This window comes from Dasypus novemcinctus, chromosome 5, assembly GCF_030445035.2.
Source record: "Dasypus novemcinctus isolate mDasNov1 chromosome 5, mDasNov1.1.hap2, whole genome shotgun sequence".
In the NCBI taxonomy this organism is placed as follows: domain Eukaryota; kingdom Metazoa; phylum Chordata; class Mammalia; order Cingulata; family Dasypodidae; genus Dasypus; species Dasypus novemcinctus.
In genome coordinates, this window is record NC_080677.1 from 83,068,029 (window position 1) to 83,082,373 (window position 14,345).

Consider the following 14,345-nt stretch of genomic DNA (forward strand, 5'->3'; position numbering starts at 1 on the left):
CTTTTCCATTCCCCCCCCCTCCCAGTTGTCTGCTCTTTGTGTCCATTGGCTGTGTGTTCTGTGTCTCCGCTTGTATTCTTGTCAGTGGCACCAGGAATCTGTGTCTCATTTTGTTGCATCATCTTGCTGTGTCAGCTCTCCATGTGTGCAGTGCCATTCCTGGGCAGGCTGCACTTTTGCGCTGGAGGCTCTCCTTATGGGGTGCACACCTTGCACGTGGTAGGGGACACCCCTGCATGGATTGCACTCCTTGTGCTCATCAGCACTGCGCATGGGCCAGCTCATCACATGGGTCAGGAGGCCCTGGGTTTGAACCTTGGATGTTCCATGTGGTAGGTGGACGCTCTATCTGTTGGGCCAAATTTGTTTCCCAAGAGGAGTCTCTTTAACAATTGCAGAAATGAAGTCTGCAGCCTCAATCTTTTTCAATACTTGCTTTGTTTTGTACATATTTATATTTTTGACTAATTTCCTTTTTATTTCCTTTCCCTTCACCCACTGTTCCATACTTGGTGTATGTTGCTGGTTACCTTTTCAATTTAGATCATAAGTTGCTGTGAATCAAAACAGAAAAGTGGAAAAGAAATGCAGCTCACCTGGAGACCAACCTTAGCGCTAGATGCCTTCAGTGACCAAGGAGACTGGGCTAGTCTCCCTTGGAGACAGGGTAGATGTGTTTTTGGTTGGCTGTGTGATCATTTTATGTTTGGTAGAAGCATTTATTTTTGTTTTGGGGAAATGGGATGAAGAATGTATTATGATATTAGGAAGTCAAAGAGGTGGACTGTAATAGTCTTTTGTAATTTTTTGATACCTGACATCAAAACATCCTACCAACCTTGGAGGAAATCTAAAAAATAGGCAGAGGCAAAACTCTCCATGCACTACCATAGACAAAGTAGGTGCAAACTTGTTCTTCTCACTCCCTGGCTTCCTAGGCATGGGATCAGGCTCGGCTAGCTGGATATTCCTATCACAGACATTGAGTCATGAGGAGGAGGCTTAAGTTGCAGGGACATGTGGAAGTTCCGGGGATGGTGAAGGTGTTCAGGAGAGCCAGCAATGTCATCCTAGCCTGAGTGTTACTGGGGCATGACCTTGGCTATAATGTCAGATGCAAAGTTGTCTTTAGTTACACCTTCTCTAGGCATTTCTTCCATTTTGTGGGCTATCAGATATCATTTCAATAAATTCCTTTCCTGGGAGGGAAGGGGGTATATAGGAACCTCTAATATTTTTTGAATGTAACATTAAAAAAAAAAGAGATCATAGGAAAAAAAAATCCTTTCCTGCTTAATAAACTATAATTCTTTAGTAGCCAAGAACTCAGACTGGTAAAATTATAATATCTAATTTTTAAAAATTATTTGTTACTTAGATTCTTTCCATTTTAACATAAATAGTGTGGCCATGAATTGTCCACAAAGGTTTTATTTCATATTTAAGATTATTTTCTTAATATATAGGATCAAAAGTAGAATTTCTGAGTAGTAGGCTAGATCTTGATACATGTTGTCAAATTACTTTGCAATGTATAAGTGACACTGTTTCACTGAATCTTTGCCTTGGTCACATCTTGAACAAATGATTCAGCAAGCATTAGAAGTTAGAATGATTTATCAGACTTTATTTAGGAATGAGGTTTTTCATACATGTACCTTTTTTTCCCCCCAGATAATCAAAACTTATTATTTTGAACATCAAAGTTTAGTAACCATAACTAGTTTTATTTGGAACCTTTCTAAAATACATGACATAATTCCTAACCTCATCAAGCTGCAATGCTCCAGGGCCTGCTTGGATGATAGGATTTATCTTGCCCTTTCATTCAACTCTCCACATTACTTTGCTCTCCTCATAGCTGGGCATGTTTCTGTCCCTCCTGGTCAGCTAACAGAAGCTCACCCCTCTTTAACTGACAAGAGCCCTTTGCCTGGTCTATAGTCTGGCCACTGAAAAGGAAAAACGACTTAATGTTGCTACTGAAAGCAGATAACCAAGCTTGGTAAATTTAAATCTATCATTTGTAAATACATGTTTAAAGTCAGTGTCTTGATGGGAAAGGTGGAGGGTGGTTCCGACCTCTACTTGAGAGTAAAGTTCTTAAACCTTGTGACAGCTATATTTTTCAACTCTCTGGGACATTTTGTGTACCACTGATGGAAGGTTTCAGAAGTCGCAGTGCTAGATTTGTGGGAATTACAATAGTATACTTTGAGAAAGATTTCCGGGATGGCCATTCTTATAGAAAAGTTTCATTCTAGTTTTCAGTATCTCCATATAAACAGATTCAGCAATTTCCTTAAATATGGACTTTTAAAGAATTCCATATTTCTGTGTAATTCTAAATCCTATTTGTTGAATTTTTGAATCTGTTTCTTCTGAGTCAGTGTTTAACAAAATAACTCCAGCTGTTTTCCCTCTTTCGTTCATTAATGTTGATGTATATTATTTTTTTATTTAAAAATGTGAGACCAATCTCCTTGAAAATAACTCCTCTGAAGAACAGTTTGACAAACAGAAATGATGTGCTGGCACTTTGTGTTTCACATCAGAAGCCAGTAAGAGGGGCACAGGCATTAGCACTTAACTCTGCCTAACTATAACAGGTAGCATATTTATTTTCTTGCTCAACAATTTCATCTTTAATGGCCATGACCTGATCTTCCAACCGTTTCAGTTGATCAGCTTTTTCTTGTTTATTTAGGTTCAAATCTTGGATCTTCTTTTCTAAATCTGAAAGAAGAAAATGAAAGAAATGACATATTTCTTGTTCAATAGATTCCTCCTTTTTTCTCATATCAACTCAGAGATTTATGAATCTTTCAAAGATATATTTACTTTTGTGATTTGAGTCGATGGCCAAACATCTATTTTCACCCGAATTTTCGAGATTTTCACACAAATCAGAACTGACAAATTGACACTTTTGTCTAGAAAATATTTTATATCTATAGGCACTTATCATTGTGAGCTTGTATCTAGTTAGAATTCATGAGAAATGAAAAGATGTATTGGATTTGGTGAAGTGCTATATTTCCAAAGGTTTGTTCTTGCTATTTTAACTTCACTTTTTAACATGTGCTTGTTCTTCCCTTCAAGGTCTCCGATTCTTTTGGTAAAAAGGATTGAGGTTCTCATTTCTTTAATCTCTTCTGTTAAATTTGGAGTCATTGCATAGTAAAAGCAAAGTGCAATCTTTTTTGGCTTCACTCTTACCCACCCAGCCATCTCTCAATCCCTCCATCCATCCAGCATTCATTTATTCATTCTTTGTTCAACAAATATCTGGTAATTTTAGTAAACCTTAACGAGAGGGCCATGGAATGATAGAAGAGGCTGTAGAGAGCTACAGCTAATAGTGGGAGGCGACCTTTAGGAAAGCAACTCTGACCTTAGGCTTAATTGGAACACCTAGAAGAAGGAAGGTGAGTGTTCCAGTTCACTTGGTCAGATCACATCTGAACTCTGAGTTGAGAAGAAAGAACCAGATGCTAAAGAAATGAAAAACTGTCCTGAGAACAAATAATTAACTGGTGATGTTTCATATGAAGATAAGAAGATTCAGGGCATATACCATAGCTATTTTCAAGTATTTTCAAGGTTAGGAAATCAGAGGAAATGTTTTCTCTGTCCTCTTGGAGAAATAAAATGAAAACCAGCAGGTGAAAACTCCACAAAGGAAGACTCTGTCTGAATAAAAAAAGAACTGTCTACTAGTCACAGACGTTCACTGGATTAAATGGTTGCTGTAGAACGTGGTGAGATTTCTGTCCCTAGACAATTTCAAATATAGGTAATTTGAAAGATGGATTGAAAAGAGGATTCAACATTGGAAGTGTATTTGAAGTAAAAAAAAAAAAAAAAGACCCTGGTGTTTCTACCAAGTAAGTTCATATGATTGTGCTAGTGCTAGTTACTTTTCGTTTGCCCAGATCCATTCTCCATCCTGTTGTGCTAACCTCCACGGAGGACATCGCCTGGGCTGGCTTTACAACTTGCTTTGACCAATAGAAAGTGGCAGGAATGATGCTGTAGGACCTCAAGAGCCTTGCAGTTTTTGTTCTCATTCTCATGGGACCCTGGAATGACTGTGCTGTAAAGCCGCCTGGGGTGAAAGATCATGTAGAAAGAGGCCCAGCATCCCAGCCAAGCCTGGCCCCCAACCAACCCACCAGCTGGATGCAGCTGCTTGAGTAACCCAGGTGAGATCAGCAAAAGAACTACCCAGGAAGCCCATAGAATCAGGGAAAATAATACATGACTGGATTTAATACATTAAAATTTGGGGTGGTTTGTGATGCAGTGAATAGATAACTAAGACAACTCTTCTTATGAATACATTATTCAGAATACCATCTGAGTATGTGTTCTGTTTCTTGCTGGACCTGAACTGACCAAGCTGGAAAGCACCCTAACTGCAGCTGGGACCCTTTCTCTCCCTCAACTTGGTGCTGCCAAAGACTCCTTACTGGACTTCCATGGGCATCACAGAGAAGTCCATGGGATTTAGCCCTTTCTCAAGAGGCAGAGTAGGGGAAACAGCCAAATGGATGTTTTCTTTTCTATCTTGTTGGATTGTGAAACCAGCCTTAAAGTGAGAAAAAAAAAAAGGAGAGTGCATTATTTTAAACCTCTCTGAGAAGGTCCCTAACCTAATATTTCTCTTCCAACCTAATTTCAAGAACTATAAAAATTCTAGTCAATGGGAACAAGTGGCAATAATTTGGACCCCGATGTGAAGCATAATACAGAAATATCCTCCCCATGTTTTTGCTCATGTAATATAGACCAAGGCCTGGGAAGAATAGGAACTGATTTTTATGGTAGAGCCTTATGGAGTATAAGTTAAAAATGCATTCTCTGACTCTTACTGAATCTTTCCTGGAATTTCCTTTTAAAAATGATTAGGAAAATCCTTCATAATGAAAAAAAAATTACCTACAAGTACACTATTTTTAAAACAATTATATAAAAGTAAGAGGTGAAGGTTTCTTCCTCACTCACCCATTCTACCCCTGCCAGAGCCCCAGGAGAGAACTAATATTAGCAAAGTTTGCTATTCCTTTTTTCTGTCCATGTTTACACTGCATTTTCATTTTTTCATGTCATAGTGATGATATAAGAGGTTGTGAATCCAAAGACTCATTTTATAACCTTTTACAACAAAGGAACATGTATAAGTGAGGAGGTTTAGGCATTTTAATGTTTTGAGAGTTATTTATATTCCAAATGAATATAATTCATTTTAACTTCTGGGGAGACAATAAATATAACGAAGAGTAAAGCCATACCACTCATCATTTGATCTTTTCTTGATGGTTTAGAGGCAGTTGAGGATATGATGATTGCTCAGAGAAATTACTGTGAATTTTAATTTTGGGTAAAAGATTCTGGTAACTTTGTAAACTTTATGAGCTTTGGAATTTCCATTTTGATCAAAATCCTTACCCAGAATATAGGAACCTACCTACAGATCTATGCTAGATGACTTAGCATGCTAGATTCCAGATCATACTGACCTGCAAAGAGTAATTTTGTATGGGAGGAAAAATAGGCAGCGCGGTTTAGGACAGGATTTCTCCACCTTGGCACGACTGACATTTTGAGCAGGGTAATTGTGGGGGCTGTCATATGCACTGCAGGAAGTTGAGCAGCATCCTGCCTCTACTCACTAGATGCCAGTACCACTCCTGAGCTGTGACAAGCACAGATGTCCTCAGAGTTTGCTAAATATCCCTTGGAGGGAGCAGGGAAGGGTAAAATAGCTCCTGGTTGTGAACCACTGGGGTAGGGATAGGGCATTTCAAGGTGACCAGAGGAAATGTCAGCTTGTTCTGATTCATGCAGAGCTGATGATCTTTCCCACCCTTCTAGGTAAAACCATGTAAGAGATAACTCTGTAGGCCCCAAAACATAAGCCAGTGTCTACTTCTCTCTCCTCAGTTGACTCACAGGTGGTTAAATTGTGCCAGTGGCACATTGGAATATGTAAATTCTACCAGGAGGGTGGAGTATTATGATACCATTGTCAAATTGGTGGGGTGGGTACAAAAAAACCAGATACCTGTTATTCTTCTCATCTTATCCTCGGCATCCCCAGCCAGTTTTTCTGCCGCGTCTTTTAGCTGTTTCACTTTTCTTAAAGTTTCCTTTGTTAGTCCTGCAGTGCTTGTCTTATGTTGAAGAATAGCATATTGTTTTTTCAGCTCAACAAGCTCCTGTAACAGAGAAACACTCTTATCACCAGAAAATTATATACCAGAAAATATAAAATTTATTTATATCTTATAAAGCACATATACAAGTGTGATCCTTGACCTGTTACCATCACAAAAAGAATACAGGGGAAACAATGATCCAATCAATATGCTTGAATCACTCTTGTATTTCCAGCCAGGCATTTATTTGCCTGTTTGTTTTCACAGGTTGAAAAAGTTCAGCTTTAGTTAATTAAAAAACATTACTTCCTTGTTGCAGACTATCCATCATTATTCCATGATAAGGCAACTATTTATGAAGCACCAGTTGTTTGCCCTGCACTATGTTAGGGTGGAGTTACAGAAGATTACAATGGCCCAATCCATGCCCCTGACAAATTTCTTGATCAGTTGGTTCAAAAGGTTGCACATGCAAGATGAAGGATGGAGTGGGTGAAGAATTGGAAGCAGCAAGGATACATTATTTGTTTGGCAAAAAGTAGAAAGGGAGGCGGGAAGGGAAGTGGAAGGGTTGGGTATGAAGACCTCCTCTGAAATCAGAATGGAAAGCTTGGGGTCAGCCTGTGTAGCGACAACCCAGCAGTTTAAGTAGATGAATAAATAAAGGCCAGAGCCAGAATGGGGGGTGGGACGTGGGGGGTGGGCAGAAAGCACGTTTCTCAACCTCTGTTCCACAGAAAATGTTTTCCACCCTCAAGTCAGTGGAACATTGACCCAGCACATTAGGAATTAAAAGCAACGGAATAGACCAACTCGAAAAATACTTCAACAGCTTTTCTTTTGTTTGAGCTAGTGTGTTAATGCAACCAACCAAAGAGTTCCTGCTAAGAAAATGAGTTGACAGGTTCTCTCAGCAACCTAAATTACTGGACCATTCTTCCGCAACTGTTTAATTACCACATTCTGACTTCAGTAAGCTGATCTACACTCTCTGGCCTGCGACTTTCACTTATTGTTTTCTTTATATGTTACTGATTTAACTCAAGTAGTAGGCAAATATAATAAAGACAAATGACAAAGTTTTAAATTTAACTGAATTTGGCAGTTCAGGGACAAGTTGGTTTATGGACTATTTGACTGGGACAGCACTAAGAATATTAGGTTGGGTAGAGGGGGAGGATACAGCCTAACATGGTTTGGGTAAGAGGACTTCTGCCTTCACTGCACAAGAACCTCCATGCTCATTAGGTTCCTTATGGGTCTGCTCCATTAAGCCATGGACTGGTACTAAAGGAACTGCTGATAAACGGCAAGGATTATCCTTCAAAGGAACACCTGTCTGCGCTTAGTGGCAGCAGTAGGACTAATGACCTTTTCAACGCCTCTAGCCTGGCGTTGGGCAGAGTCAGCCTGAGCTTTTGCACTGATGGCCTGGTCTTGGTTCCTTTGCCATTTGGTCCGAAGCAGGGAAAGTCCATCCTCCAGCTCTGACTGGTGCTTGGTTAGGTCCAGCTCCTTCTTAGCCTCCTTGGCTTGAATTTCGGTCTGTGTTGATTTAAAGACCAGGAAGAGAAAAGCCTCTTTAATGTAACAAGAAACAAATAAAAACATAAATGATATAGTCACCTCTCAGAAAATAAGTGTAAAGGAAAAGAAAATAGTGCCTACTCTTTTTCTGTTCCATTTATAAATAGTAGAATATTTCAGACATGATTATACAGAAGGCCATTAAATGAACATTTTGGATTGATTATATGGTATATGAACATATCTCAATAAAAATTGCTTTTTTTAAAAAAGATCTAAATATAAGTATCCATGTACCCACAAGCCAGTTTTATAGCAGTGTACTATAAAACCCTCAGTTGAACCTTCCCATCATTTCTCCTCCTAACTCTAAAGTTAACCACTATCCTGAACCTAATATTTGTCATTCCCCTGTAGTAATCCTAAAAGCATATAGTATTTTTTACTCTTTTGACTTATGTTAATATATATCATATGGTGTATTTCTACAACTTGCTTTTTTTAAATTCAGAATTATGCTTATACGGATTATCTAGGTTAATTTGTGTAGCCCTAGTTCATTATTTTACCAGTGCATTAAAGCATCCCATTGTTGTTTTTTTTTTTTTTTTTTTTAAAAGATTTATTTATTTATTTAATTTCCCCCCCTCCCCTGGTTGTCTGTTCTTGGTGTCTATTTGCTGCGTCTTGTTTCTTTGTCCGCTTCTGTTGTCGTCAGCGGCACGGGAAGTGTGGGCGGCGCCATTCCTGGGCAGGCTGCTCTTTCTTTTCACGCTGGGCGGTTTTTCCTCACGGGCGCACTCCTTGCGCGTGGGGCTCCCCCACGCGGGGGACACCCTTGCGTGGCACGGCACTCCTTGCGCGCATCAGCACTGCGCACGGCCAGCTCCACACGGGTCAAGGAGGCCCGGGGTTTGAACCGCGGACCTCCCATATGGTAGACGGACGCCCTAACCACTGGGCCAAAGTCCGTTTCCCAAAGCATCCCATTGTTGAAAACAATTTATTTTTCAATTCTCCAATGGATACAGTGGCTTCCAATTTTACCCCCTTACCAACGATAATGAACTTCTTATACTTGTTTCTTATTGCAACTTTATTACTTTGATTCCACAAATAGGCAGCAGTAGGTGGATTTGGCCTGTGGGCTATAATTTGTTGACTCCTATTCTAGAGTATATCCCTAGAAGGGGAAAACCTTTTTCTCCATGATACATATTCAATCTTTTTGTATCTAATATTTTTATTTTCTGGTGCACTAATCTGTTCTATTGCTGATTTTCTATTCAAGGTATGCTACCTTGGAGGTAGAAGAATTCACACCAAAGTCTTATGATGGGATGAGATTCTGCTCTGTTCTCCAGCCTCCCGTCACATGGACTAAACCATGGCCTTGCTCCCCCAGACTCTGGATGGAGCACATCCTTTTAGGTAAGATATTCTTTCAGTCTTAGGATAGTTGATGAGAGTTCATACGTATTTAGTTACAGAATTCTTCAAACAATTAACTCTTTATTTTTTGGATATATGAGTTTTTAAAGGTCTCTTCCTTTCTCTGGTATAGTGGGTTAAATTGAATTGCCCAAAAATGTATGTAGAAGTTCTAATTCTTAGGACCTCTGCATATGACTTTATTTGGAAATAGGGTCTTTGTGGATGTAATTAAGTTCAGATGAAGTCATATGGCATTAGGGTGGGTCCTAAAACCAATAATTGGTATCCTTATAAGAGGAAGGAGAGAGATATTTAGACACAGAGACACAGAGAGATACAGGCAGAGACTGAAGATGCAGGCAGAGATTAGAGTTTTGCTGCTACAACTCAAAGAACATCTGAGGCCATCAGAAGCTGGAAGAGACAGGAAAGGATTCCTCCCTAGAGCTTTCAGAGAGAGCATGCCCTGCTAACACCTTGATTTTAGAATCTAGTGTCCAGAACTGTGAGAAAATAGATTTCTGTTATTTTAAGCCACCAAATTTGTGGTAATTTGTTACAGCAGCCCCAGAAACTAGGAAAAACTCTGGCCTCAAATCTACCATTTATTTAGCTTGTGCAAGTCGCTTAATCTCCCTCTGTATTGTTTACTCATCTATAGACTGGTAATAGCACCTGCCCTGTCCCCCAGGATTGGTAGACAATTAGATGAAATGATATTGGGAAAGCTCTGTAGGACATTAATTATGCATGATACTACCACAATCTTATTTTGTCCTCATAGTAATCCATCAGACAGGTAAGGGAAGCATGACATTGGCACATGTAAAAATTACTGTGCTATCTCCATACTTAAAATATAATTCAGGCTAGTTCTGAAAAGATAAATACCTGCAGTATATTCTTTTTCATTTTTGTTATCTCAGCAGACAGCTGTGTGATGGTAGAATTTGCCCGTCCTTGAGTGATATGAACTAGTTGCAACTTGTTCAACGTTTTGTCAAGAATTAATAGAACATTTGTGGCTTTCCTAAAGTAAGATATTGACATATCAGATTAGAAAAATATAAAATTATTCATTTATTTCATCTTGAGAGTTCATTCAATTCAACTGAAAACTTGACTGAGTTATTTATAAAGTAAATTTAAATTTGAAGTAAGGCGAAATGCTGACATGTTCATTTTGAGAAACAGGTATATTTAAATGCTGATAAAAATACATATATATATACATACACAGTAGACACAGATTTTGCCAGGTAAGGAAATTAAGGGCATAATTTGTCATAATCAGAGAGGTTTGGGGGATATAGCTAGCAATCTTTAAATGTAAGAACTATCCTTAACCCATTTTAGTTCCCAATTTCTCAAAATTTTAACAGCACTCTCTATATCCCTATTGGAGTGGATGCTGGGAGAGTCAAGACTCCACAAAAAGCAAAGAAAACTGAAGAGCCTGTGCTCTCTGGCTGTGTTTATTCAGGTTTATTTAAGCTTCCCTGACATTCCAGATGCTTAGGGGCCCAGTCAGAGGTTAAAATCACAAGCATTTTAAATGATAGTCTATTTTACAGAAACAAGCTCACCTCAAGTCAACATTCACCAAATATTTAGATCTATGGGTTCTAAAACCACCTTTGGTGGATGATGAATGTGGTCAATAGTACAAATATAAGAACGTTATTTTATGAATTAGAAAAAAATATATGTTACTATTATAGTTAATAACACCAGTATAAGAATGTTCTTTCATGAATTTTAACAAATATATGACACTAATACAAGATTTAATACTGGGGTAGCACATGGGAAAAATATACTTAATGAAAACAATGGACAATAGTTAATAGTACTATTTTAATAATCTTTCATCAATTGTAATAAAGGTAACTACTGTTTAAAAAAAAAGTACAATTACAAAAAATTGCTATTATAAACTCTAAAAAATTTTCCATACCAATGTAAGGTTTGGTGGCAGGGTGGTTTGTGTAGGGAAATCCTGTATGTTATGCATGATTGTTCTGTAAACTCACAACTTCACTAATAAAAAACAAAACAAAAACAACCCTTTGGAAGAAGTGTACCAAGTGAATGAAAACTCAGACAAAACTTGTAGAGTAAAATTAGCTAAATTGAAAACCACTCCTCTCTTCACCTGCTCATCCTCTCCTCCCAGCAGTAATATCTTTTTCCATTTCTAAACTTCTTCCCCTGTGAGTTCAGTGGGGCTCCAGGACCCTTCCCTCCTCATGACTCCCCCCATATTATTCCATTTCTTTATTACTTCCTGGGCACTAATATTCATTTTTTTCTATTTCCCCATGACCATATATATATTTTTACTATAGTCGTTAAGTATTGCTCACTGCAGTAAATTTATAAGGCACCCAAAATAGGTAAATAAAAAGGGAAAAAGTCACCAATATTCCCACTGCCTGCTAAGATACTGACATATAATCAGTATATGGCATATATTGGCATATGTTGGTAAAAAGAGGTAACAGACCACTGGAGTCTGTTCGGAGTCAAAGGAAAACAGGAGAAAACATCCCTACACCCTGTCTTCTAGTTGCCCAGCTTCTGGAGGCATCTCCAAAGAGGGCTTAGCCCTCATTACGGCAACTACGCTATTGGACATTATAGCTCCCTAGGCAAAGATTTTGCAGATGGTCTTTTAGCAGATGAGAATATTAATATCATACTTACTCAGCTAAGTTTGCCTTCAGCAAAAGCCTTTGGGCTCCTTCTGCTGTTTTATTTAGCCTGATTTCCTCTGTCCTGAAGTCCTCACAGAGTTGCATAAGTTTCCTTATTTTGTCAAGTTCTTGGGTGAGATTTTGTGAAATTATTGGTAGGTAGTTGCCAAGCACATGATTTGCAAGCTTCTCTATGTCCTCCGGGGGCACATTTTCCTCTTAAATAAGAAGTGGGTTTTAGAAAATCATGTCTTCTTATCAAACACTATATTTTGTAAATATAACCACAACAAATTCTAAGTCAAATGCATCTGCATTTGATTGTTTATTCCTACCATGCGGGGATCAGATTGTATGTGCCCTTAGACACTTCTTCATTCTCAACTCCTCTTCTGTCTGAAAGAAATACTGTTTGTGTAGTGCTGAATACTTGCTAAATAAATGCTTGTTGGAAAAGTGAAAAAAAATTGAGACGGGATATTGTATGTGTTCTCCAAATATGTTCTCCAAAAATTGTTTATTATTATAAGTAAACATCCAAAAGCAATCAAAAGGTTTAGATGGCTGTGAATGAGATAGTGGAGAGGAACTAGGTTTGAAGTCAACAAAACTTGATTTTAATCTTCTATGACATCAAAAAGGGTCACAAACTTGCCCTTCTCTATAATTGGGTAACTATACCTAATGCTACTACTCAAAAGCCTGTCTTAAGAACAAAGTGCGATAATGCAGGATAAAGTATGAATAAGTAAAATATGAATAAAATGCTATACAGAAACCTTTAAATACCTCTATGCTCTACTTTTTAAAAAAGCAAAATTGGCCCCTTTTGAGAAGTGAAGTGGAAGATGAACAGTTAATATTTGTTGTAACAACCATTTACCACTCTCCAGCCTCTACTGAGCACCCATTCTGCACAACGCTAAGCTCTGTGGGGGAAGTTGGGGATGGGTTATACATGGGTTTTATCCTTAAGAGGTTTACTCTTAAGTGAGGAAACGTGTCATAATATATGGATATTGATAACATTAGAACAAAAGTGATAAATATAAGATGAAATGCTGTGGGGTCAAGGGCATTCCACGCTGAGGGAACCGCCCAAGCAAAAGCTCGGAGCTAAGAAAGAGTGTGGTGTGTGCCAGTGGGAGGACGGGAGTTTGTGAAGCCTGGGACCAGATTACACGTCTCTAAATGTGACGCTAGGAAACTTAGACTTGTTCAGGAGGCATTGAAGGTTTTTGGTGGTTGAGTGACATTATATGGGTATAGCTCCTTTTTTGCAGTCACTTTTTGCTTTACCAATTTTATTTAATATAATAGCAATATTTCACTATCTGTAATGTTCTTGAAAAAGTGCAACTAGTATTTTTTTGTGAATAAATTAAAACCTTATTTTAAACAGACTTCGGGGAATTGGTTCTTTAAAGAATAGTAACTGTTTTTAAAAAGTCATAATGAAAATTGAGTTTAATTCAATCACTTATTCATTCATTAAACATTTATTGGCATTTATTAAAATATTATAAATTCAAGTTTTATATATGAGACTTTCAGAAGAAGTGATATTAACTTTGTAAGGAACTGAAACCACAAGGAAGATATTAAGATGGTCAAAATGCTGTAATACTGCTTCCAAAGAAGAGCCAAATAGTATGGGTACCATACAATATAAAGGTAAATTTGAGCTTTATAGGTAGTAAAAGAAGAGAAGAAATGGGGGAGGGAAAGCACTGCAAAGCAGGAAAGCTTCCAGTGACCAAGGGTTTTAGGATCCTGACCAGAGAGACATTTTCTCAGAACAGCATTCTGTTTATTCCTAGTCCAATTTTCATTGTAACAATCTGGACAAAATTTTTTCAATTCCTCAGGTTAAAGTGAAATTTCTATTAGCAATTTACTCAGCAGCAGTTAAAAAGAAGACTAAAAGGGCAGGTTCAATAACCTAGAGAACTAGGTAGAAAGCAGGTGATGTGGAACCATTGCTGGGGTTTCTGAATGTATTCCACCATGTTTGCTCAACCAGTTTGGCAGTTTTGATTTGCCTGAATTGACTTGTGCCTGCAGAAATACCTAAAGTGTTCTGCAACTCAACCAGTTCCTGAATCTTGACCAGTCAATATTAATCCATCAACTGAATTAATTGAAAATTTAAATAAACAAAATGTCTGGTAGACTTACCCACCCTTCATTTTTACTGATTATTTTGTTCACAGGAAGTTTCTGTCTAATTTTTTCTTATCTTGAAAATCAGGACTAGAATCTGCTAGTCACTGAGACACTGAAATGGGAAAATACATGGCCATAGGAGTCCTTATAAATCTTAACTAGATTAATGGAGAGATTGCAGAGATTATAATGGATACCACAATTATCAGTTAAGCAATATGGAGAGTGTTAAATTATTGGATTTGGAAAATGGCTATGGAAAAGATAGCCTCTTGGCATTAATTCCATGTAGTGTTGTACCCAAACTGCATTATTTGTGGGGGTGAAGTTTCAGATCAATGTCTAGTTGCATTTTTATCTT

The 14,345-nt window shown here is 38.0% G+C and overlaps 1 protein-coding gene across 1 annotated transcript in view; it reads right to left on the reverse strand.

The window, feature by feature from the left end:
- Positions 1-1,606: 1,606 nt before the first annotated feature.
- The window catches only part of LAMB4 (laminin subunit beta 4), a 106,375-nt gene continuing 93,636 nt past the window's right edge, over positions 1,607-14,345 (reverse strand). The window contains exons 28-32 of the mRNA XM_058297165.1: positions 11,829-12,036; positions 10,014-10,152; positions 7,533-7,706; positions 6,068-6,221; positions 1,607-2,736 (exon numbers count right to left, since the gene is read on the reverse strand). Of these exons, the coding sequence (XP_058153148.1) occupies positions 2,597-2,736; positions 6,068-6,221; positions 7,533-7,706; positions 10,014-10,152; positions 11,829-12,036 (815 nt within the window). The 3' untranslated portion in view covers positions 1,607-2,596. The remainder of the gene's footprint in view (positions 2,737-6,067; positions 6,222-7,532; positions 7,707-10,013; positions 10,153-11,828; positions 12,037-14,345) is intronic.